The 26,650-nt window shown below is 38.1% G+C and overlaps 3 protein-coding genes and 1 long non-coding RNA gene across 6 annotated transcripts; 2 read left to right on the forward strand and 2 right to left on the reverse strand.

Moving 5' to 3' along the window:
• The first annotated feature begins 4,888 nt into the window (after positions 1-4,888).
• LOC135426267 (hydroxysteroid dehydrogenase-like protein 1) lies at positions 4,889-6,111 on the forward strand. Its single transcript, XM_064679300.1, is given in 4 exon segments — positions 4,889-5,302; positions 5,363-5,431; positions 5,434-5,472; positions 5,538-6,111. Coding segments are annotated over 4 exon segments (936 nt in total). The 5' UTR covers positions 4,889-5,016; the 3' UTR covers positions 6,080-6,111.
• A 173-nt stretch (positions 6,112-6,284) lies between these two features.
• LOC135426266 (inactive hydroxysteroid dehydrogenase-like protein 1) lies at positions 6,285-14,111 on the forward strand. Of its 2 annotated transcripts, XM_064679299.1 has the most exons (6): positions 6,285-6,337; positions 8,018-8,231; positions 11,045-11,167; positions 11,227-11,337; positions 12,411-12,859; positions 13,875-14,111. In XM_064679299.1, the coding sequence occupies exons 2-6, from the start codon at positions 8,054-8,056 to the stop codon at positions 13,977-13,979; spliced, it is 966 nt and encodes a 321-aa protein (XP_064535369.1). In that variant the 5' UTR covers positions 6,285-6,337; positions 8,018-8,053; the 3' UTR covers positions 13,980-14,111. The 2 variants fall into 2 exon arrangements, with proteins under 2 accessions (XP_064535369.1, XP_064535367.1); XM_064679297.1 differs by lacking the exon at positions 6,285-6,337 and having other exon boundaries at positions 7,781-8,231.
• A 1,919-nt stretch (positions 14,112-16,030) lies between these two features.
• On the reverse strand, positions 16,031-20,592 carry LOC135426236 (uncharacterized). 2 transcript variants are annotated; one of them, XR_010435875.1, is made up of 5 exons: positions 20,447-20,592; positions 19,723-19,855; positions 17,897-18,165; positions 16,522-16,622; positions 16,031-16,456 (listed from the first exon to the last, which is right to left on the reverse strand). It is a non-coding gene; the product is annotated as an uncharacterized LOC135426236 (long non-coding RNA). The 2 variants fall into 2 exon arrangements; XR_010435876.1 differs by lacking the exons at positions 19,723-19,855; positions 20,447-20,592 and adding an exon at positions 18,364-18,502.
• Positions 20,593-24,245: 3,653 nt separating this feature from the next.
• Positions 24,246-26,320, reverse strand: Nepl9 (Neprilysin-like 9). Its single transcript, XM_064679360.1, has one exon. It carries the CDS (start codon positions 26,303-26,305, stop codon positions 24,353-24,355), a length of 1,953 nt encoding a protein of 650 aa, XP_064535430.1. The 5' UTR covers positions 26,306-26,320; the 3' UTR covers positions 24,246-24,352.
• Between the last annotated feature and the right edge of the window lie 330 nt (positions 26,321-26,650).

A 26,650-nucleotide genomic window follows, 5' to 3' on the forward strand; every position in this document is an offset into this window, starting at 1 on the left:
AACTTTCTCCCGGCAAAAGAACGTAAGATAAACGCAATCTAAAGCCAGAAACATGAACAAATCGTATTGTATTCAAAAGTTTTTTTACTCTAATAATTTCTTTGATGTTAAATGATTTATTTAAAAATACCTCCTGGCACGTTCTCCGTTTTATCGCTTCTTCTTCTGAAGCACACAGCTTAGGCCTTACCCACTAAGACTTCAGTTCAGGCAGTGCCACATTTGCTGAGGACATATTTGAAACAGGTGTAGACGCCAGATATATTCATTACCTGCGCTATTTACAGCACGCATACGCTGACTTGGCTATAAATACAACCCCGAAGGAGTTGTGTCTGAGGCTAGCGCACAGTTTGGAGCGAATTGCAGCCGGCAGTTAAATAGATGGCAACTTAAATGGCGCACACACACACACACTCATATAGCACAGTTGCACTTTGGACATGCTTGTATCAGGAGTCAACGTTCCTCGATAGATCCATTACCAATGCTCGACCGGGGTTATGGCCAAGCCGCAACATTGCGACACAAAAACACTTGAACGAGCAGCAGCAGCAGCATCCCCTCAGCAGCACTTTTTTGTTTGAGTTATTTTACGAGTTTTATTGGCTTTTATTGGCAACGAGATTTGAATTTTTCAAAACGACACTTGCGATGCAGAGGCAAAGGCAAAGGCAGCGGCTGCCCGTTGCCTGCTGCTCCTCCCTCCCCCGCAGTTGTTGGCCTAATCGCTCTGCTGTGCCTGCCCTGTCGCGTTGTTAGTCATTTTTTATGGAGCTCACTCTCACTGAGTATCGCAGTCGCATGCTGCCTGCAGGTCTAACAGGTGTCGTCCTGCTACCTAGCCATATGTGTTGTGCCCGCTTCTGTGATTTCTGGCCACATAACTTACCACTGATTGCAGTTTTATGGTCAAAGTTTTTGGGTTCACTTTACAGCTGGACATTTATACACAGCGATAACGTACAAACTGCTAATTAACTCCGGCATAAAACGTTTAAGCCTTTAACCAATGTTGAGGCCGAGCAAAAAATGAAGACGGAAATTCAACTCGCAGCTGCCATTCAAAGTGTGCCGCATAATGGCAGCCGCAGACAGACAACTTGCTAATTTTCATGCGCCATTTACGGGGTGAAATCTCGCCAGAATATGCCGCCCACTTGCCAGCATTCAAAGTAGTTATACCCCGTATCGAAAGGGTGAAAAGGGTGTCATATAATATTCGGGGTTTGTGGTCAGGGCCGGACCGAACCATAGAAGTTCATTAGAAATACTATGTTATGCTACTTGACTGAACGATTTTTTTTAATAAATAATTATATATATAAGTATGATATAAATATTGTCTTTTGAAAGTTAATGTTTTGTTGAAAATTTTATAAATGTGGCAAATCAAAGCTCGAGCTCGAACCGTGGTCTTTAATTGTGGGAAACAAAGGTCAAAAAGCATTAGTTCCAACCCTGAAGCCAACCATCGAAAATGTTGGTAAGGCCTGCAGCTTTGGTGGTACAATCAAAAGGGGGAATTGGAGAGAGGTCATCCCCAAGAAATGCTTTCCTGGCAGATTAGAAAACTAAAGGAAAGCGATAACGTCGATGATTATTATAGTATGCGAATTTTCCCACACATTAAACTTCTGCGTACCTTAAAACTGCAAACAGGGTATCCTCTAGTTGACCACATTTGAAAAGAGAATGCTGACTTGCTTGCTCCTGTTGGCCTGTCGCATCACGAATTCACTTGACAACTCTTTTATTTTATTTGGTGTATTTTCTGTCTTTTTTTATGCGGCACGTTGTTGTCAGCCTCCTTTAGACTACTTAAAATTCAGTGCCTGACATAAACATCCTTAAGTAACCCAGTCAACAATGCCAAATGCGCTTTAACGATATGTCAGAGATTAGAGCGCTAAAAATGCCAAAGCAATTAATTTACATCATTCCGGAGGGAGAGAAAGGTGAAGAGACAGGAGGAGAGTTCCTTGTTTTGGCTGTAATTCGATAATCAACTGTGTTTTAAAAAACACATTCTCAACCATTTCAACCATTTTGGCAGCTTTGATGAATCTACTTTTGTGTAGAAATGGAAAGATCAGATTGGTTTTGGATATGTTTGCAAAGATTCTCGACCTAAAAGTGTATGAATATGGAGAAGTTCAAGTATTGGAGAAGAATATAAAGAGTATGAGGAACATCTGACTAAGAAGGGCATATGAACAGTGAGAACAATGTAGAATAGATGTTGTTATGACTTAATTGAAAAATATAATCTGAAATGTAAAATATAATGAAGGTAGCAAAGAACTAACAAGAAGATGCTGATGAAAAATTTGAAGAGCTTCTCTGTTGAAATGCACAATATTGTATTTTACCAGTACTTAATTAGTCAGATACTTTTCTTTTTAATTATTTTTCACTTTTTTATTAATTACACAGAAACATACCTTTTATAATAATTATAATTAGAATTACAACATAAACTTTTATTATAATTTTCATTTTATTCTATTGTGATTCGAGTGGGGTACTGACAACATGTTTTAAAAAACAGCTTTTCACGCAGAAAACTTTGCTGTCGGAAATTCGAAGAAAATGTGGCGAATGCGATTTGCGACACTTCGCAATGAGTTCATTTTGCGGTTTTTGTCAGCAAATGCAATAATAACCACAATAAAATGTTATAAAAATGAGCATTGCCTGGGAATGCTCATGCATATAGCGCATATATATCGTATAATAAAGGCTGCCAGCGGCGTCGGCAACAAAGCAAACAATAATTTCCCTCATATATAACAAGTAAAAGAGAGCGTCTAAGCCAAGCATGGAAGAAGGAGCGAGGATATGGGAGTGTGTGGGCGATTTGAAGCCAGAAGCGGATGTACAAATTGCAAAACATAATTCAAATTGTTTGACTTTTTTGACAATGACTGCGCTAGTTCCACTTTACCCACTCTTTAACTGATACTTGGCAAGTGCTTTTATCTTGGCATATGCATGGCTATACATATGTGTGTGTTTGTTAGTGTGTGTGTGGGTGGGGAGTGGAGCTTGTCGCCACCCTCTGCAGTATTTTTGTTCACTTTTTGTTACTGGTTATTTAAGCTGCAGTCGCGTTGCAGCTGAGCTGCCGACTTTAAGTTTATTAACGGGCATTGTACCACGTTGCGTATGAGTCACATTAATTAGCTGAAACTGCCAGCGAAGTGCGCTTAAAAAGCAATTAAATGTGATTAGCACAAGTTGCCAAATACATTTTGCATGCTTTTAGGCGCCGCTTCGAAAACCATTGCATACGCTCAGGCTGCGCCCATCGAATGGATTTTTGGTTTTAGCTGGTTTTTAGCTTTTATTTCTAGACTTGTTTTATTTTTTTTGGCACACACAGCCAACCATTTGACTTAATTAGTTGGCCGACGCCGTCGTCGCTGTTGACGCCCCCTCAGCTGTAGGACGGGGGCGGTGAGGCGGGGCTGCGTTTGCGGAAAAACTATGAATTTATTTGACACTTGAATAAATGCGGTTTTTGCGGCGACAACGAAAAATGTCAGCCCATATTTTTCGTTTAGCTGCAAATTCCCCAGTTTCCAATTCTCCCCTATCGACAGGGAGTGTCGACGGGGCTGGCCAGGCGGTAACCGTTGCTCGTATTGATATATAACCCATGTCTTGTCCTTGTACTCGGCGTACTTCATGTTCGATTCACAGCGCCGCGTCGCACATTTCCGTTTCCTGATTTTCTTAGGCCAGTGCCTGGTTGAATATATAGAATATACACACGCGTGTGTGTGTGTGTGTTGGTGTGTACTTAGCGTTTTGTAAAATCCCATTTTGGCTGTCTAATTTATGAATGTATGCGCTAAGTATGCGCTCATGCCAGTAATTGTGATATGTGTAAGTGCATTTCGCTGCCAAAGACAGGGAACAAGCCAAAAACCAAAGGAGAGGCCATGATGTCATTTGGGTAAAAGTGCGTAGATTGTGCCTGAAATTAAAGCTTAACTCATTGGATTAGTTAAGTTTAAGTTAGAACATAAAAGAGATCTCGTTATATACGGACCCAAGCCAGGAATTATCCCTTAAAATAGAAAGCATAGCGCAGATAATATATATCTCTCTGTTTCAAAAGCAGCCGACAAATACTGTCGAAATACTACGGCTATAAAATTGATGGACATCTTCTTTCTTTATACATAAAAGAGATTATTAAAACTGACTGGGCCGGCAAGGACTTAGAACGTGTATAAGGTCCATCACATACGGCAACTGCAACTTCCCAGCTCTTACGGCTTTGTGCCGTGCGTTGATTACCAATAAGTCAGTCAGTCAGTCAGTCTGGACAAACAGTTTAATGCATAATTATTTTAGCATTATACATTTTCGTAGAACCCCTTAAATGGCATCGATCCATGAATATACCATAAATTAACTCAAAAATTCTTGCACAAACATTTCGCTGAGTTTTGGCTCTTCCCATAATTCCTTTTAATATTTTACATACCAATATTCTGATCCAAATTCAATCAAGGATTATTATATTATGAAATAGCCTCGGCTATAGCCAAATGCAGCTCAAAGCAGTTCCATTGCGAAATGGCTTTGCCAACTGCATATACCATACTAATAACTAGTACAATGCACCCATCAATCCCAAAGAAGCCCATAGTCAGCTCAATAAATGCGACAACATAACAATATATATAGCTATTAAAATTACCGAACAATCAAAAACGAACCATTATATTATATTTATTATGTGACGAACCGTTAGCTGTGAAAAAAGATAAAGAAATACTCGTAGCTCCCAAATTTGGCAGTGTCGGAATTTGTAATAGACTTATCGCACTTCTCGATTTTATTTTGACTTTTTAATGCCATCATTAGTATTCCGAACAAAACCTTAACTAAACGATTACATATAGCACAGCCCAAGACCAGCCGAGTTTCCAGTGTCGAACACAGTCCGTGTTCGCGAGTCCAACGTACCAGAGCCCCCATATCAATTGGAAATCAGACATAATGTTAGCCGCTTTATCGACATTTCTAAGCATTGTGGGATTTTATGCACTCGCTTGTTATCTCTACGAGCAGCTGAGAACACCTTACCGATTGCTAAAGTTGCGTCTGGCGGGCAATCCAAAGGAAAGACTCTCACTGAAGGAGCGTTTTGGTAGCTGGGCGGCAATTACGGGCAGCAGCGATGGCATTGGCAAGGCCTACGCCAAGGAGCTGGCACGAGAGGGCATCAATGTTGTGCTGATAGCCCGGAACGAGGAGAAGCTCAAGGCAGTAGCTGAGGAAATCGGTGCGTATCAATGCCTGGCATGCCACTTAACTGTTCACTATCTAATCGACTCCTTTTCAGCAACGGAATGCAAAGTACAGACTAAGATAGTCGTGGCGGATTTCACGCATGGTGCTCAGGCCTACTTGCACAAGAGCGCGAGCTGGCTGATCTGCCGGTGACCATACTAGGTGAGTAGCTGACCTGCTCGCACACACATACACACAAACACTAACGTTTCTCTACCCGCCCCCAGTTAATAATGTGGGCTTGGGCCTGCCAGGTCCCATCTGCAAATGCAGCCAGGAGCAAACGCAGCAGCTAGTCGAAACCAATGTGATGGCCGTCTCGCAGCTCTCGCGTTATTTCTTCCAGAGCCTGCGCGCCTCTAAGACCAAAGGTGCGATTGTCAACGTCAGCTCCGGCACGGAACTGCAGCCCGTGCCATTTGCTGCTCTCTATGCTGCTTCTAAGGCATACACGCGCAGCTTTACGCTGGCGCTGCAGTGGGAGGCGGCTCAGTTTGGCATTCATGTGCAGCTGCTGTCGCCCAACTTTGTGGTCACCAAGATAAACAACTACTCCAAACGCATAATGCAGGGCGGTCTCTTCATACCCACAGCCGAAACTTATGCGCGCAGCGCTGTGGCCCAGCTAAGGGATGGTGTGGACGAAACTCCTGGCTATATCTGGCATCATGTACAGAATGCGGTAATGACCGCTATTCCGTGGAGATTGCGCTTGACTTTGGCTCAATTATTCTTTACAGTAATGGCCGACAAGAAGAAAAATAAATAAAAGCATTGCATACTGCTAGGTGGCAACAGTAATTTTTATGGTTAGTGTCTCTGTTCAACGTGTATTGGTTTGTGTCTCTGCCAAACATGTCTTGGCATTGTGCTTAGAGCTTTAAGCGATTGCAAAGCTTTCTCAACAGTTTCTTTTGTCAAAATCAATACTTTAACTCCAATGTACATAAATTGGATGAGAGTTCTTTTCAGTCTTTTATTGTGAACTGACACGGTTGCAACACACTTTCCCTGCCGCATTTGACAGGTATGCCTTTAAGTTGCACTTACTGATATATCTAAATTTATCATTTTATTTATTAATTGAATTTATATTTGGTTTTTAAAACCTCTGTAAAAGTTCTCTAGTCAAACACACATGCGCCGGAATATAGCGTGCCAGAATACTCGAACATTTCTCGCTAAGCCCTGTCATATTCATTTCCTTATTTATAATGCCAGCATTTTTTTTATGAAAAGTCATTCAAATAGATTTTGCAGTCAATTTTAAAAGCATATTTACATTTTTGTTGTCTCATCAAAAGTGCAGTCAAAATCACTTTGAAATGTTTTGTTTATCTAGCATTTCGTATTTGAGGTGTGCTTATTGTTTGTTGATTCTGAATAGAAAGTGATTAAAATACGTCGCTCTTTAGAAGCCTTCTATTTGCGAAACGTGTCCAACTATTATGTTGGAATACAGTATCCGTGACAATTTTCCGGATTTATAATATTCTAAAAATAATGCCTCCGTTTATCACTGCATTTTCCAAAATCAGTTAAGTATTTTTAGCTTAGACGCCTAAAAAGCTTTTTTGGTCAATTTTCCAAAATCGATAAAACACATTTTGAATTTTATATATCCCAACTATACTCCAACTGTTTTCCATTTCCATTTTGATGGACACATCCATATGCATTATTTGTTTTTCTCAGAAAATATTATTCCCTTACGGGCAAAAAGTTTTAAAAAATAAAAGTTTTCTCTTACAACAATTACGTTACTTAATTTTTACAAGGAAATAACTTTATCAACTCCAGCTAAAGTCATAAGCAATATTATTTATTCACACTTTGACAATTGTTAATTATTTATGATTAACAGAGCTCCCATGTTGAGGTAATTGCATGTCGCCAACAATTTTTGCATCTTTTGCTTAATTGTTTTCAATTAGTCAAGAGACCCTTTCCCTCTGACAGTCCCAGTCCCAGTCCAAGTAAGTGTAGGCTAATTATGCACTTGGGGGTCATTATCAGCCTACAAAATGTCAACCAATTTAACGCTCACACTTTTTATCCGGCAAAGAGAGTGGCCAAAATCTCTGACAATGGTTCAACGATAATTAAAGGTCTCATAATTTGGCGGCAGATTTTGTAATCTTCCCACCGACAGCAAACGCTAAAGTTGATGTTTATGAAGTAATGAAGCTACAAACTATGAAAAACTATAAAAAAAAGCAACTGAAAGAGCGGCAGGCGCACTGAAAGATACATGTTTTTGTATCTGTATCTGCAGTGTTGTTCATGCTCGCAACCAAAGAGACAATTGCAGCTTATAAGAAACCCGAAAAATATATATATATAATATGTAAGCGAGGCTCGATTTGTTGTGGTCGTGAGCTCTGCGGGGCCTGTAACTCGACTTCAGTTGCCGTTTCGGTGCTTTAGTGCGTGATTGACGCTCGGAGCCGCTACTTGTGCCAAGACCCGAAACGCACGCGTCGCTCGAACAACTAAAATATATTTGCTTTAATTGAAATTCAATAAAATTCAAATAGAAAACTGTGCTCCAATACATATGCTTAGCATGCTGATAAGTTTGAGCTCAATTATATAAAAATTGACGCCACTCAGCTGTCGCTTATCAAATTGTACACTCTTTGCATATAGTACATATACGTTTTTTTGTGAAATATACCATATAACGACACTATCTGCCATTATGCAGCCGGCGCTGGAACTGAGCATTTATACACTGCTGCGCATGGCGTTCATTTGGCAGCTAGTTTCCCTGGCCATTTATTTGGTGGGCACTTTGGCGATTGGCGCCTATCTCTACGACAATTTCAAATCTTTGATCAGTATTATCAAAGCCTTGCTGGAGCCGTACTTTCAGCCGCAGTTGCCGCAGAGCTTGCTGGATAAATTTGGCAAATGGGCAGGTAAGTTATTTTTCGGCTGCCTCGCGCCATTTACACACATTCGTAAAAAATATATTTACATAATTCGCAACATTTTCGCATTCACTCGATAAAAGCACAACACAAAAACAGGCCTAAAACATTTGCATATATATATTATTGTGTTTGAACTTTATTAACCTCTGAATATTTCAAAATATATATTTCATTTGTTGGCCTTGTAAAAATAAAATATCGTTGTTTTAGAAATAATTTTCTTTAAACAACGAACTTTTTAATAAACCTAATCAAATTAAGTGCCCGGATATCTAATATTAGGTCTGTAAAAAGGAAGTTTTATTGTCACCAACTCACATTATTTATTTATTATATAATTCTTGTTATTTCAAAACCTTTCTCAAACTTGCTTAAAATATATTTTAATAATATAAATCAATTTCATAATAAAAGTCTTGAAAATATGTATAGTTCGTTTTTATCAATTAACAAGAGGATGTCATAATATAATACTTCCTTTCTTAAAAAACAAATACAAAAAAATTTAAATAAGAAAAGGTTTTTCAATCTAAATGAAGAGCGTAAAAACAGGCAAACTAAACAATATTGATATATATTTTATAATATCGATTAGAAACTACAAACCAAGTTTAATAAAATTAGCTCTGAAAGAGGATTTTATGTGTTTTTTTTGCCAAACACATACTAATATTTTTAACCATATTTGTGGATTTTCACATTTTATGAATACTGAGTACGAAAAGAATTTCCAATAATGAGCAAATAATTGCAAATTTCAATCATTAATAACATTGCCTATTACATGAGATGCGATCTATTCATATTCATGTGCACTCTATCCAATTATATAGAAAATAAAATCTGCTTAAATTATGTAAATTGCATGCTCAAAGGCATTTATTCGAAAGAAAAAAAACCCACTAATTTTCATGGTTCATTGTATTATTTAGATATATCGTGACCATCCAAGCTATTAAGGAAATTGTTTTTCAATGCCCAAAACAATTTATGTTTCCTAGGTCCAAAGGCTAAACATGACAATCAGATAACAATTTCTTATCAAAATGTAACATGTGCTATAGTTTTACATGTATTTCCATGATAAGAGCGGCATATCGAACAGCTGTTCCAGTGTTTACGTTCTCTGTTTGTTTGTGCTTTTTTATAGAGCACACAGAGTCATTCAACCCGCCTAACGAAACCGAAACCAAAACCAGATTTGCCGGAAACTTTTTTCTCACATTTGGCACGGTTTTAAAAAGAAAATAAAGCAATAGTTTATTGTAAGAATAGCAACAAATTGCTTTGCAGCGTTCGTGTTGACATTTTTACAGTCGGCTTTTTGTGTCTACTCATTTTAATATACTCAAGTATTTTTGACCTTGAGCACAGTGGAATATTATTTGCCAATTTAAGTTTTTCAATTAATTTATTAGTTGCAAATACTGTTACAAACTTGTTGTCGCGTTTAGCAAGCAATGCATAAACAGCCGCTGCTGCCGTTCGTTGCCAATGTTTCCGCTGCACAAATATTTGGCAACCAGAGTGGCCAACAGCAGCAGCAACAACAAATACAACAACAACAACAACTTCTAGTTTAACAGTGCCAACAAATGCCGCCTGTTGGCCAGTTGCGCAGTCGTAGAGGCAACTCTGTTGCATTGACTCATTGCAACAGCAGCACCAATAGCCGCAGCATGTACAACAAAAACATACCAAGTATCTTTTTTGCACACCCTGTACATTTTTTTAAAGAAGGGTATAATGGCTTGTGCCTGCGTATAAAACAGGCAGGCGGAGCTCATTATTATATAGTAAACAAATTTCTGATCAGCCTAAATACATTATTTTATATTACCCATGTCTGTCTATCTTTCCGCCATTCTGTATGAACGCTCTATGACCTGTTTGATCTCAAACACTGTTGGACCTAGAGACGTCATATTTGAACCCAGAACAAGCTTACTTTTAATCAACGATAAGTAAACATGAGTATCGATCTATAAACTGGGAAATTTAACTTATTTCCAGTTATAAGAGCTAGATACATCACATTCGGTGCAAGCGTCTTTGAATACCTTTCCCCTTAAATTAGTAAAAATTCGTTTTAAAAGTTACAAGCTTAAGCTTTGATTTGTTTATTTTAATGCCATATTTCGACTCTGAAAATTCCCTGAAGATCGGGCTAATTTTTTTTACAAAAATAACTTTAAATTTCTCGGTGTTGGGTACAGGGTATATCGTAGTCGGGAACAGCTGACTAAAGCGCACTTGTTTTCTTATTGGTATTTGGATTTGTATTGGTTTTGGGCTCGGCAGTAGCAACTACTGCATGCCAAAAAGGCCCAACCAAACAAATAATTAGCAAGGGTGTGTTAAGTAGTTGAATTACCTGCGACAACTCAGCATTTGAAATTGAATGTGCTTAGATATAAATTTACAAAATATTTGATCTTAAGAAAATTACAAAATAATGTCTGACCAAAATAATATGTCTAATGAAAACTATTTTAGATTTAGCAATGTTAAGAACTTTGGAAGTCATGAGAGATTTTTGTTATATATTTTAGCAGTCAATATTGTTATTATTATTGACAATTTTAAAACCAGATGGAACAAAATAAAAAAGAAAAAAAATACAATGCAAATATTAGTATACAATATGCATTGGTCTAATTAATATAACGATTTTTGACAAAGCCATGTGAAATGAAAGATTGGAAATAAGTTAAACTATTATTATTACTTTGCCTTGCTTTATTATCGCTTGATTTTTCCCCTGCTCGACTTAAATATTTTGTCCTTTCTCTTTTTAGTGATAACCGGCGCCACAGATGGCATTGGGAAGGAGTATGCCAGAGAATTGGCACGCCAAGGTCTCAATCTGGTGCTCATCTCACGCACCAAGGAGAAGCTCATTGCGGTAACCAATGAGATTGGTATGTAAAGGGCTGTCCAGATGCGTTAACTGATCTGACCTGTCACTCAACTTTTACAGAGACCGAGCACAAGGTGAAGACCAAATGGATAGCCGTTGATTTTGCCAAGGGACGCGAGGCCTACGACCAAATCGAAAAGGAGCTGGCGGGCATTGAAGTGGGTATACTGGGTAAGTGGATTGTACAGAGAGCTAAAGCCCGTGTGTTAAAACCGAATTAAGAACTTAGTCCGACAATTTGAAGTATACTGTGCCCAAATTGTATTTAATATAGGCACTATATACCGAGTTCAGAAAATAGTTATGTGTAATGTGTGGAATCTATAAATTGAGAATCAGTCCACCGCCCACATTTGAGATTTTCGGGTCAGCTACGAGCTACTATTTTCGATCAATAATATATTTTATAAAGTATTATATAGAGGGTATTAACTTTGCGCGGTTGATTAGATGAAAAACCAAAACTAGAAATAAAATCCCTATTTTTTGCCGTGCAGCACACTTCAATTGTTCAGCTTAAAGCCAAAAGTTTAGTTTTTGAGTATACAACCTTTTGCCCTCATTTTCCACTTAGTGGATGTGGATTCGTTGTGAAACAGGTTCTACATTAACTTTTACAGTTTTGCCTTGATCGGATGAATATAGTAAATATAATTTAACCAGACAAATTACAAGTCAAAGGCCCCAGCCGATTAGGAGTAGGCTAGTACTGGAACTTTAGTATTACAAACTGTCTTGAATAAATAAATAATCCAATATAGGCTGCAATTCGAGTTTACCGTACTTTTGGTGGGCATCACCAGCCCATCCATAAGTTGCCACAGTACCCGCCCACCCCGTGGACATATTATAGCCAACTCATTGTCAACTAACAGTAGCCGGCCGTGTGTCACTGACGACAACAATTAAGCAGCTTGGTTTTGGGTTTGTTTTGTTGAGTTTTGTTGTCAATGTCATTGAAAAAAACTGAGCTGAGATACTCGTAATGGCGTGCAATTATAATGACTCTTTGCGGTAGGGCCATTTGACTGACGGACTGTCGGGCAGATTTTCAAACATTTTCAAGTACATATAAATAATTTCTGTGTCGAACTTTTGGAGTTTTATTTGCCAAACTCATAAACGCTTTGACGCGCTTCAGCAATTTACATTTTTGTTGCGCTTGCGGCAACCTTGCCAAAGCAAGGCTTAAGCCGATAAGCATCTATGGCCTTAACTGGGTGAAAATTCGGTGTTCGTTGCAGTGAACAACGTGGGCAGAATGTATGACTATCCGGAGACGCTGGAGCTGGTGCCCGAAGATACCATCTGGGATATACTGACCATCAACATTGGAGCTGTCACCATGCTTACCCGCAAGATAGTGCCACAAATGAAATCGGCTCGAAGGGGTGCGATTGTTAATATTGGCTCTGGATCGGAGCTCCAGCCGATGCCAAATATGGCGGTATACTCGGCTTCCAAGAAGTATGTCACATTTTTCACTCAGGCTCTGGAGCAGGAGCTGGCCGAGTTCAATGTGACCGTGCAGCTGGTCATGCCCATGTTCGTGATCACCAAAATGAATGAGTATTCCAATTCGGTGATGCGCGGTGGTATCCTGATACCCACAGCACGCAGCTTTGCGCGTTCCGCTGTCTTCACGCTGGGCAAAACGAGCATGACGACGGGCTTCTGGACGCACGGACTTCAGGTGAGACTATCTAAATATTAACAAACAGATAATTTATAATCCTGTAAATGGAAACAAAAACGTTTTAATCGAAAGCATTAGCAATAGATGCATCAATATTTTCACTAGAGATCAAGCTTAAGAAGAACCTCGTTTCGATAGCTAGAATGGCCTACGTCCTAACGAGAAGGACAGCTCAAGTTGGTCGACTAGGAAATACCCCGTAACCAGGCCCAGTTGTTATTACAAAGATTCAAATTTTCTGTTCTACATATACATAAACACATACCCAACTGCACACACAGCGTTGGGTATATGTATATTGTGATTCTTCTTTTACCAGCCCCACTCTATAAGAATTACACTCTTGATTAACTTCGGTGTTTATAGTCCGACCTTTATGAAATTTTGACCGCTGAAATATAGCACCCAAATTTCTTTATATATTAGAAAGCTTTAGATTTAACACTGAGGATAATGCAGGCAGATTTGTAAATCTAAAACTGAAATTTGGTGTATCTACCACTTAAATTCTCAGAGCTATGATTTAAAAAGCAAACATGCAATAACGATATTACTTGAAGGAATGAAGGATACATCAAAACAAATGATTAGTTCGTTTTGCGTATGGTATAGGATAATATGCATATAATTCAAAATTAGGATTCCGAGATCAACGCGCTCAAACAGACATATTTAGATTAACTCGGCTGCATGTGTAGAAAACAAGTAAGCCCTTTATTGACCAATTTCCCCTGAATAAAATTGTCTACATATGTTTAACTCATAGTATATGCAGGAATTTTACAGAGTGATATTTAAAATATATATATAAATGCGAAAATGTTTCAGTATTTCATTGTGAGAATTCAGACCAGATACTTACTTGCTCTTAAATGAAAATCCCACATACAAATTCAAATGAATTATAATTGGAATATTGCATCTGTTAAGCTGTAACAACTATTATTTGAATAAAATAATATTTTCTGTTCGAAAAACAGCTCTTTAATCTTGAGTTCTTTACTCTTTGCAGTACTTTTTCATGAAGCTGGCGCCGCAGCATCTGCGCATGCTCATTGGCCACCAGCTGACGCGCCGCCTGCGTCTCGAGGGCTTAAGCCAAAAGAAGATAACCTAGAAGACAAATACTGCATTGCACGAACAACTTGTACATCTTAGATCTTAAGAGTCTTGTAAATATTGGCGCATAGTTTTAATCATAATAAAAACTGTAAACATTTTTCGTACATAAACCGGCTAAGAAAATCAATTTTTCAGTTTTGTTTTTGCCAACCGATTGCATAACTTCTGTGTTGTGTATGCCCCAATAGGGGGACGGGGGTATAAACGGAGCCGTTGAACCGGTTGCCAATCTGTTGGCCGACAGACGGAAGAGCTGCAATAGGCCGAAAAGCTGGCATTCTGCAGGCATTCGGTTTTGAGGTAACAAAAACTCAAATTCGAATTGCATTCATGTGCATGCAAAATGAATTTCAAGTGGAATCCATGAGGGTCTCTCAATTGTGGTCACTAGCCACGGGTCGCACTGCCCACATTATGCAAGTTGACATTACAATGCAAGTTTTGGGCCCGAGACGGTATGACTGGCTCTATTGGGCCAGCTTACATGCAGTTGCATTTGCTGGCCTTAAATACGTGGTTGCTAATAGGGCCCATTACGCTAATGACAACCTTAGCATCTTTTAAAAGCTCCTCAAGGTTATATATAAATATCGTTTACTAATCAAGAAGGAAGAAGTGGGAAACATGCGAAAATCAGGAAGATAAGTCGAACAGCTTAAGCCACAGATTGTGACAATATATATCTTATATACTTTGTAAACATGCACATTCTTAAAGCAAAGTATTTATAAGTAAAATAACTAAAAGATTTTTTGAAAGCGCTCCATGAACTGTAGATCCATTCTTACATCTAAGAGACTCTGTTGATGGTAAGGGAACTATAGAGACTACTTTTCCTAAGAAACGTACACCCTAAAACATAACATAACTTTTTTTATTTTCTTTCAATATGATATTGAAGCGCCGCGACTAGTTGCTTTTATTTAATTTACCGCAAACCCAATCTTAAAACTGAATCAACAGTGAGCGACAAAAAATTTGAGACGAAAAAGCGTAAAACAGATTCCAACACTAATAACTAATGAGTGCGTTGTAATAAAAAAAATCATAATAAAAGTCAGCGAAATAGTTAAGCGTCTAAAATAGTAGGTTGTAAATGTAATCACGGGCCTAATCGGAAACTACAAATAGTTTCCGGCTTGATTTTGAAATTATATTTTTTCTATATTTCCCTTAACTTGTATTTCAACATCTTGGAACCTAATTTGCTTACTTATGAGTCTGCTTAAGTGCAATGTAACTTGTTTAAAGAGCTATAGAAAACATCGAAGCTTTATTTTTTTAGGCATTAACTATAATACGTTGATTTCACTCGTTGTTAACTTCAATTCATACTAAACTAATAAATAAGAAAAAATACTTTATTTTATTAAAAACATGACAGACAACTGACTTTAGAAGGATCCTGAAATTCCGGGTTTTTTACTTTAAGACAAGCCTAAAATTAAACCAAAAAAACCAAAACGGAGCTATATTATATATATCCAAACTATGTTTTGAAGTTGAAATATAGAATCGTATTATAGCTGATTTTTACAGATTTTATCTGGTACGACTTTAATTCGTTGATTTTACTCATTGTAATCATCATAATGATAATCTTTCTTGCTCTAAAACTTGTTATATCTTTAGTTGCCACTGACGATGATAATAAATAATACGTTTTCTTTTATTAAAATCATGTCTGCAAACTAGTTTTAAAGGAAACTCAGAGTTATAGAAGAATTCAAAAGAAAGAACTTACAATAAACCAAGCCTAAATCAAACCATTGTCCCAAAAAACAACTTACTTTTAAGTGAGTCCCGCAAAAATGACTCATGCCCTAACCATTGGTAGGTGCCAGAGAAATGGATCAGATATAGCGCGCTTTGGGTTTATGAAAATATTTACGGGTTACACTACTTGAGCAGTACGGGGTATTTCGAAATCAGTAATTAACAAATCTGCCAACATCTGGACCTGTTACATTTTCTTTATTTATTAAATAAGTAACCATTTCCCAACTCAACTATATTGGGTGGTATATCCCATTAAAAACTCTTGTTCTTTGCTTTTTTGTTGTTTTATTCCTGCTTTGTTTGTTGTTGTTATTAATGCATTTTGGTGTTTGTTGCTTGTTGCTTGTGTAGCTGTTGGTCTTGTTGTTATTTACGAAGAAAATGCAAATAGAATAATAGAAATAAAGATCTTACATATTATGTGCAAAGTGTTAAACAATGAAATAAACAATTTTTCTATGTGCGCCTTGTTATGCTGCGGTGTTGTCGATGTTAAACACACTTATACTGTACATTATGGTCTATAAATTGTAAATTGTAAATTGGATGAATTCCATTGCGAAACGAAAATTGCCAGTTAATATTTATGACTAGAGCAGATGACGCCAACACTGTCCAAGCTATATAAAAGGCACGTTGTGGATGTCACGTCGCCCCAAATGGATCGTAACGCTGGCCAAATCGAACGTAGCTCTGCGAAATAAAAATAGTTTATATATCAGATATAGAATTGGGCAATTAAATTGAATGGAACTCACCGCCACACACTTCCGCACTTCCGCCTCCTCCGTTGCAGGTCATCCCAATTATGAGAGCCCCGAACCGAGCAGCTGTTTATTGCCTGCAGCTTTGACGTCATCTGCAGGAAACAAGAATCGAATAAGAATTTTCTTTGAATACAGCTGGCCCAGTTTTATTTATTTCGCAAAATGATTATTGCCTGCTTTCGCAATACCAAAATTATATATGATATTTATATTCATGTGGAGACGTTTACATTTGTTTCAATGGATAAATTTGGGGCTCTTGAAAACATTTTGGCATCCGATATTGAAATTCAATTTAGGGCAAATGCGCAAAATGTTTTTATTTTTTTTATTATTTATCTTCATTGTTTTCAAATTCAAGTGGTAGAACGCATAAACAATAGCCATAAATTTGTTTGTTGCAAAAAATGCTTTCAGGTTATTTTTAGCCAAAATGTATTTCATGCAGGGATTATGAAGAAAGGATTTTCGTATGACTAGATACTTGGGATAAAATACTAAAATAATATTTAACTTATAAAGAATACAAGCTCATTCTCGATCGATTCTTCCTATACAGGAACATGGCATAGTAGACCCTTAAATGTAAACGGAATACGGACTTTAATGCCGATAGCATTAACATTGAGAATCACCCTTTGATACTGATCAAGAATATATATATACTTTATTGGTCACATTTCATGACTTACTTTGAATACCTTCGACCTGTCTTCTACTGCTAATAATAATTATATAATATAATACCTAAAAGAATCGAAAAGGTGTATGCTATTCAGATCAATAATTTATTTTATACTCATACATATTTTAATGAATTCAGCAAGCATTAGAAGCTAAAAAAAAAACAAAATCGCTATAAGAAATAAAAAAAAAGAATTTTGAAAATTATGAACGCCCGAAATATCTCGTCAAATTCATTTGACAAATTTCACACGCTGCAAAAATATTTCAAAAGCTGTTTTATATATATTTGTATATATAACGCAATCGTATGGAGCGGTAAATCTTTAGAGGGCCATGTCGAAATGTCGTCTTAAAAAAGCAAAAACTTTTTGGAAAATGATTTCTCTAATGTCGCAAGATTTGGCACCGCTGTCAGAAAGAAAAAAGAACTAAGCATAATCAGACGAAAAGTCGGATGGGACATATATGTATCCAACCTATAGCATGGTATTTTTTCATAGATTTTTCCTTCGCTAATTTCATAAATTAATGTCACAGAAATGCTCATTATGTTCGCTAAAACTGTTCAGATACATGAAAAGAAACCACTTTTTGATTTGCGATGAGCAGCAATAATTTGAATTTAAGATTATAATTTACTTATAGATATATAGATATAGATATTGTGTGCTTGACTCACCTGACTTAGGGTACTAATAGAAATCCATTAAATGCTAGCGACTTAGATCCTAGTCATAGGTAATTTTGATTTTAAACATACATATTTAAATATTGTTGTTGGAATTAAAATTCAACATGTAAGATTATCCTTGAACTAGTCAAATCATGATTTAGAAAGCGGCTTCGTAGAAGGCATAGAGCAAAAATAGCAATAATGCCAGGATTATGAAGGTGGTAAACAAACTTCTGGCTTCATTCATTTTGTTCGAGTTGCTGTTTTAGTTGTTGCTGGATTGTACAAAAAGAGAATTAAAGATATTTAATTAGCCAAGTGTGAATACAAGGTGTCCCCGTCTTTCGGTTAGTCGGCTCACAGAGTTTTCTTTTTGTATTGCTTATAGCTTGTAATTGAAGTCAATTTGAAAATTAATATGTTAATTAAGTACACAGTTGAGCACCAAATGCAACTTAATTTTGGATACACACACCTAGGAGCTTTGAGGGATCGCCAAACCGTTCGAAGCAAATGACACGGAATAACTGAGAAACGCACCAAAATGTTCTTCTCCACAAGCTGGCCTATAATTTTTATCAAGAATCAAAATCCGACAGCAGACCGCAGTCAGCTCATTGGAATTATGGTTCTATATATTTCCCATACACATAATCAAGCACATACATTCAGATATATAAGTAATATACTCATATAAATATATATATATATATATATATTTGAATATCTAGAGAAACAGAGATGGCTGTTGGTGTGGTTGTCCAGTTGTTGCGCATATTTTGATGCGGCACACATCGCGCTTATATGTACGAATATTGCCAGAATTATACGCAATATTTATAAGCATGTTTAGATTCCATGGATGCGTGTGGGCGGCGCAGGCGCGTCATATGCATGCCTCATGCAGCACGTAGCCGAGCATGGGCCGAGCATGGGCCGAGCATGGGCCGTGCATAGCAACTTCTCCAAGTTCTCCCAGTTTCGCTCTATTTCTCGTACCTAACGTAACAATTCGTAAATTGTTTTTAACTTGGCCATTATTCATGCTCGCCGGTGGCAAATTGCCTTAGACCTCGTGCAGTTATTGAAAAATGTTTTTCGAATTTATTTATTTGTTTATTTTTTCTGTGGTCAGCTTTTCTGTTCGGTGCAGTTTGGTGCGGACATCATTCTCCAGGCAGCTGTATTCTAAATCGTAATTCATATTTGTTTTTTTTGGCCGCTAAATATATTTGAAATTGCTTGTGCCATATGTTTATTTGGCTTTTGAAACATGTCCAAAATATATTTAAATAATTTCATCGATGCACGTACCACCGACTGTGCCCTACATACACAGCTCATTGAAGCTTACATATATTTGGAATATTGTCTATACGTACTATGAATACCCATTTGGTTTGTGTTATAATTCTAATGGGCACTTTGGCATCTATATATCTAATAGTTAAGGTGTTTCATTGGTAAATATTTTAAAATGTATATATTTTGAATAATAATTAAGCCTGGAAGATGAGTAGATGTAAATGCGTAACGAATGTATCTAACATTCTTCTAGGCTTTACAAATTCGATCCTTTATCATTTAAACAACAAGCTCCATGAACAATAATACAACGAACATATTGATCAAAATGAATACTTGCAAACCACCCTTAACTCTTGCTTATATTTGTGTTCAAAGTCTTTCTTTCATTCCATATAGTTTACGAATTACCTTAAGACTATTTGGTATAATAACTTTACGTGCATTACATTAAATATTTCAAATTGTTAGTTTATTATTATAACAACTATTGCCCTGGTTTACCTTCATAGTAGTTTTAAACTCACCGTTGCTCATGCTTCTACCCGTTCAGTGTTGTTTTACAACACTGCATAGATGATCCAAAGGAAGAAAAGTAATATGGCCAAAATGCCGAAGGTAGTCATCAAGTTACTTGCCTCACTCATCTTTGCTTAAGCGCTTTAAATCGATTTTGGGAATAAATAAAAACAATCAATAAATTAATAAAGTATTAGATTAGCATTCAATTGGATAGTTTTTATCGATTCAAACAGCCGCGCAGAGGTCAGGCAATAAAATTATTTCGTATAAGACTTTCAGCTGGCGCGTGAGAATTTTATGTGATATCAACATTAAAGATGCGCCCATAAATTTCAAAAACACATATCATTTTGTTTGCAAATTATACAACTAGAAACTTATGAAAAAACCATATGAAAATGTTATTCATATCAAGAACCTCGAGCTGGCGACAGGCTCCACATAGACGAGTATATTTGTTTGATGTTTCGCATTGGTTTTCTGTCTCGTCTCTCTTTGTTGTTGTTCTTTTGCTAGAGCAATCAAAACGTCTGTCTATATGTAGTCAATGAAAACTACGTATAGAATTTGTGGCAAAATAATTCCAGCTTTATAGATTGGAACTGTTCCAAATATTTTTCGATAAATTTATGAGCACGGCACACTTAAATTCGATTGAGATTATGCAAAAATTTCACTCTAAACTGGATTATTCATTTATGCTTTAATTTGAAAGGCCATCGTGTTTACCTGGGCTTTTCTTTTTTCTTTTATTATTATTGCGGACTGTGCTATTAACTGCAGCAAGGCTTTGGCCCAACTAAATTCAATTCACGCACTTGGCCGTTGGGTTGCGCAAAAAGAAATACTATGAGACGCCAAACATTGCCGTGAAAGTATCTATAAGATAGAAAATATAACACACACACACACACACTTACACACACAGATATTTACGAAAACAACGACACTCGAGAGAAAAACGTTGTGCTGTCAACTGGCAAGTGGAAAAATATGTCTGTGTGCATAGATATATTGCGGACTATGGTTCGGTCTCCAAAAATCACATTGGCCGAAATGAGATGCCAATAGTAAATGTTGCTTGGAACATGCTTAAAAGTTTAAGAAATCACATCGAAAATAAATAAAATAAATGTACGCCGCCGGTTTGACAGTTTGCGAGCAGCCGCAGCCGACAAAAATAAAATGGCAGAACAATAACAATGCCTTTTATTAAAAATAATTCATATACTATATTATATAAACATATTCCATGCATGTTTGTTCCATTTTCAAATACAAGAAAATCCATTCTCGAGTGTTTTATTCAAGCAGCTTTTCAACAAGTTTTATTACGCAAAATTCAGGTGCAAAGGAACCTATCATATCTGAATTCTCTGAAAGATGACGTTTCATAAAATGTGTTGGAAAAATCATATTTTAAAAGTCAGTCAAGATTGAAGAGTCTCTGAAAGATGACGTTGTCAAGAGTAATTAAAATCCATTTTTTGAGCCAACGCATAAATTGTGAACTTTAGCTGCGAAGATTCTCAAAACTTAAATAAAATTGACAAATACGCAAACGGCATATACTAGAGACTTTTTAGTATTAAGTATAGACAACGCCTACACTTTCGTAAACAACTTGTCGCATTTTTTTGGATTCATGGTTCTATTCCAAATGTCGGTACCTGACAGTTGTCATTAACTCAATTTGAAAATGCACTGCGCAAATGGTGGACATGAACTCTGAAGCTAAAAAAAAACAATACAACAAATCACATAGTATAGAAATAATGTGCATAATGACTTAAACAATTACTGAAAATTATTTGCATATTTTTACGGTTCAATGCTCATGAAATACTAAAATTATTGAAAATTTGTGCCTCGTCAGGGAACAATTGAAAAACAATAAGAAGAAACGGACCGCCGAAGATTAAATACACTTGTAGACATTTGGCTTACGGCTTTGCAGATATGTGAATATTGTGAAGCTCGTTTTGTGAAAATATCACGAAAAACCGGAAATATTTCCATAAAAAAAATCGTAAAAAAACATATATCACTGTTAAAGTCCTATAACCGTTCATACATGTACAGGGTTTTACTCACTTGCATGCAATGGAGCCAAGGCCTATGATTCATCGTGATTTGAAGTCCTATAATCTATTGCTATCCAACATTTACATCGTCTTGAAAGTTGGCCACTTAAGCATTATGGCTAAGCTGTTGCCTAAGAGTGTAGCAAACCTGCTTATATGGCATCAAATATCAGAATAATAGCTAAAAACGTAGCCTACAATTAAAATTTGAATACCTAAATCCACACATTGTCAAAGGAAAAAGTATACGGATAAGTGCGACATTTACAGCTTTCTCTGGAAGGTGATGACATGCAGGAAGCATTTTCATCACGTTGGGAATACTGCTGGAGAAGCAACTAAATATAATGCGTTTTAGGGGTAAACGACTGTCACTTAAGCACGCCGAATGGCGATCACTTAAAAAATCTCCTTATTTAAATTGTTGGGAACAAAATCAGGAAAAGTGATTCCTCGGTTATTGCGCATGTTCTTTCTTTTAATAGTAAATTTATAAACAGTTATGGTCTATGAAATGAGCCGAATTATCAATTGTAAAATTTCAATCATTCAATCAGCTTTAATAATTTCCAAAACTTTTGCATTTCAATTAAGTGCACATCACATCCAGAAATTTCTTCCAATATTTATGATATTTGAAATGTAAGCTGAAAACCTAACTAAGAACCAGACTAACCAGAAATATTATAAACCTTATGATCGTCGCATACCCTCTACTGGCGATATGGAATTACTCGATAAGAGAGACACCCTGCATATGGATCATGCCGATATCCTGCTAAGAGCTACGCTCATTAAATATATAAACTCTTTAAACTTGACAATTGTAAATCTTTTTTAATTTTTTTCCATTTATATGGAGTGCTTCCAACATTTGATTGCAACGCGTGTCAAATTTGAAATCTTTTCACAAGTTCGACATTGTTGAACTGTCCTAAAAATAAATTAATGGATTCTATGAATTGGATAGATGGAAAAGAAGGGGTGAAGGCGGCAAGGGCGGTACCACAGATGTCTCTCGTTCTGGGGCTAATGTCTATCTATTAGTACCCATTCTGCTTGACATTCCATGGCGGTTATGTGCCCCTTAAAACGGCGAATGTATATCAAAAATGTATATATATACATATATTCATATATAACACATCTATATATATCGTATACTGTGCTATAATAAAATAACTATAGTGGGCGTTGGCAGCCACACGCAGCGATAATAAATTGGGAAACTATAGAAATTAGCTGAACAGGTCTATCTCTGGAAATAATGCCTAAAACAATCAATAAATCAGCTGATCAGCACGTAGAATACTTAATAATCAGACATTTTCGAATCAAATTAAAAAAAATAAACAGATTATGGCAAACCAATGAGTGAAACAATAACAATCCCAAACTTTTATTTATTTTAAGGTTCAGTTTTTTTTTCTTCTGATATTTTGAATTTTGTTTTGATGCATTCAAAATGTCAATCAGATTTACCATGAATGATCGCTCTAAAAGCTACACTCATTAAATATATAAAACTCTTTAAACTTGACAATTGTAAACCTTTCATAATTTTTTTCCATTTATATGGAGTGCTTCCAACATTTGATTGCAATGCGTGTCAAATTTGAAATCTTTTCACAAGATCGACATTGCTGAACTTACCTAAAAGTAAATTGATGGATTCTATGAATTGAATAGATGGGAAAGAAGGGGTGTAATTAATATTAATAATATTTAATATTTAAAGGGTTCTTGTGCTTTAAAAGCTAAAGATAAGAAACAAGAAATGATCGTTTCTACAAGAAACACGAACGCAGTTCTCTATCAATCTCTTTTCAGTCCTTTTCTCTCCACAGATCAATTTAAAGGGAGCGAATTCTCCAATTCTAAACGTTTTCAATTTAAGTGCCTTTAAGATTTTAAGGTGTAAATAGAGTTTTACAGCAGGGAGTAGGGGGTATTATTAAAAACATCATGCTAACTCTCGTATGAGCACTATAGCTCAAGTAATTTATATTCTAATTTTAATCACTTTGTAAATTATTCACACAAACTGTTTTTGAGACTAAACAATTTTAATAACATACATAGACTAGTTTTCTAACAGAATATTTTTAAACGTTAGTTTGGCACTGCTTGTCTCCAAATGTAAAAAATCAAACAATATTACACGCCACAGACTGATATTTAGCAGAACTGCTTATGTTAGAGATCAGCAGGTGATGTAAGTTTAACATATGTGCACTGCTTGTAAAATGCATTATGCAAAGCGATAACAGAGCGGGCTGCTTACTGAACAACTTGCGCACGCGCAATATTATCATTAGTACGCACGGTTATAGATAATACATACACCCGATATCAATCAGATCTTAGGATCGGCGGAAAACGGCAATAATGATTCCCGCACAGTAATATGATACAGAATACGTTTAATCAAGTGGACGAGAAACGGATCCTTTCCCAATTTTATACCCTTATAGAGGATATTAATTTAAATATAATAATATAATAAAATAATAAGAAACTATTCACAATTATTATTCCTAATAAATTTCCATTATTCGCATCTGTTTCGCATACACTTAGCGGGGGGATTCATTAGCGAATCCGGCTCACATTTGAAAGCGGTCTGGAACTCGGGCAGGTTCATATAGCCGCGATTCAGTTGCGCCGCAAAGATTTCATCCTGGCGATTGCACAGCTGCTGAGCGACCGCATAGAAGAGCACACGATGCTCATCCAATCCAAAGTATTGGAGGACAAATTGCTCGGCAAAGACAAAGCGCTCGCCCTGCAACCAGAAGCGATAGTCCCGGAGCGCGGCCTGGAACGATCGATGGAAATGAAAGACGTCGGCCACTTCATGGGAGCTAAGTGGGCGATAGATGGCCGCCAGTTGGGCATCGTAAAGCTGCTGCGTTTGCCGCTCCAGGCAGTCCAGTGCGGTATAGTAGCCATCGGTGTCCTGCAGCAGGCGCGACTGACGCCACAGCTCCAGGCCCTGTGTGGCATAGTAATGGTACATGGGTCGATGCAGCGACAGCAGCACAAAGTGCAGAAAATGGCGCAGGAAATAGGCGGACTGCTGCTCATCGTCCTCATCCACATAGGGCGACTCAAAGGCGTGCCGCAGTTGCGCGCGCCGCAACTGTAGAAGATTGCCATAGAAGCTATCCGGCCTGAATCGCACCTGGCCGTAGTGCAGCGTCAAGTCGCTGATATTGAGATAGCGCTGGGCGTGGAGCTGCAGCAGGCGCGATACCTGCAGCTCGCGACGCTCCACGGCCGCCGGCAGCAGATGTCCATACCAGTCGCGACGGCTCAGAGTGGCCCGCCGGCGTTGCTGGAAGCGCGTGGTGTGCAGCTGGTACATGGCCAGGGCGACATCCCGAGTTAGCTGCGGAGTCAGCACATGCCACTGCCAGTACTCAGCGTGGAGCAGACGCTCAAACTCCGCTGCCAGCTGAAAGCAATCCTTGTAAGCCAATTGCTGCTGCGCCTGCCACAGCACATAGTTGTAGACGATGCGCGGTTCCGTGTGGCGCAGCACCTGCCAGGCATGGGTTATGCGCTCCGCATTCAGCGGCAGCTTGCGCGCCGTTGACAGCTGCTGTTCCGTGAAGTTGAGCAGTCCAAAGAAGCTCTGAAAGTAGTCCATTGTGTTGTCATCCAGCTGCAGCTGTTCCTGTCCAGCTGCAGTCGTGCTCTGGGCACCTCTGTTTGGCTCGGTCAAACTGCTGACCAGCGGCAGCTCGCCCCGCATGCCACGGCACAGCACGCGCATCTCGTGCGCCACAATGTGTGCCACCTGCGAATGACGTCCGGTCAGCACGGTCGACATGCTGTCTTGAAAACCGCGCAGACTGGGACAGGGCTGCTCCTGCATGGGCGCCACATAGATGGTCTGCTCGGCAAAGTATATGTGCAGTAAGGTGGGCAGACCGTGCGCCGCCAGCTGCGCTGCCAAATGTATCCAATTGAGCTCTTCACCCAGCTGCCTGCGTTGCCATTGATGACGCAGAAAGGGCCAGTTCGCAAGAGTCTCTCCATGGGCAGCCAAAAACGGCAGCTGCTGCAGCATGCGCTCCCATTGTTTGGCACCTACCTGTCGGCTCAACACATGCTGCTCCCCCCGTGCCTTGCACTCGACGTAAAGTTGTGTCAACAATTTCCCCGGCAACGTTTGAAAGTTGAGATGTTGCGATTGAAAGAATTCCATGCGATCCTGCATGTTATACAAAAATGGAGGCACTGCATCATCTGGATCCGGAGCCCGGGCCAGCTGTCCAAAGTTGCCACACGCATGCGCATAGAAATCCTCACACGGCTCCGCGCTAACATTTCTCAGATCCATCATCTGCTGCAGATTGCGCTTGTACAATCGAATAAAAAACTGTGCCGACTCCGATTCCCTATTGCTCCCATCTGCTGTGGTCGCCAATTCCGAAAGTACCAGCCGAATGGCTGTCATCAGCACTGGCAGCTGCCATTGCCAGAGCATTTTGCCCATCCGTTCGCTTGGCTTTTTTCGCGAGAACTACGCTTAGTCGATTCTAAGTCTAAGCTGGAGGCAGCTCGCAGCTGATAAGCTGAAAATACTGTGGAGAACAGAGGGCTGCAGTAGATTGCGCCGTTCTCTAATCAAATTGATAGCATAAGCTCCACTGTGCCGCCTTGACCTTAAAGATTTACGCTCAAGCGAAATGAACGCAAGCTTTTCCAACAATGTATCGCTCTCTTCCGGGAGTACCCGGTGTTCCCCAACGCAAATGTATGTAACAGGTTGAAGGAAGCATCTCCGACACCATAAAGCATATATATTCATGATTAGCATCAATACCCGAGTCAATATAGT

Source organism: Drosophila montana, unplaced genomic scaffold, assembly GCF_035044405.1.
Source record: "Drosophila montana isolate Dmon_TW-CO22-7 unplaced genomic scaffold, ASM3504440v1 contig_1_1, whole genome shotgun sequence".
NCBI classification, from domain to species: Eukaryota; Metazoa; Arthropoda; class Insecta; order Diptera; family Drosophilidae; genus Drosophila; species Drosophila montana.

Excerpts from the sequence above, each read along its gene's own strand:
- LOC135426266 (XM_064679297.1), top strand. The coding sequence starts at position 8,012 with ATGCAGCCGGCGCTGGAACTGAGCATTTATACACTGCTGCGCATGGCG. Across the intron at positions 11,338-12,410 it reads CATTGAAGTGGGTATACTGG|TGAACAACGTGGGCAGAATG; the intron begins GTAAGTGGATTG and ends TGTTCGTTGCAG. Across the intron at positions 12,860-13,874 it reads TCTGGACGCACGGACTTCAG|TACTTTTTCATGAAGCTGGC; the intron begins GTGAGACTATCT and ends TACTCTTTGCAG.
- Nepl9 (XM_064679360.1), bottom strand. The coding sequence starts at position 26,305 with ATGGGCAAAATGCTCTGGCAATGGCAGCTGCCAGTGCTGATGACAGCC.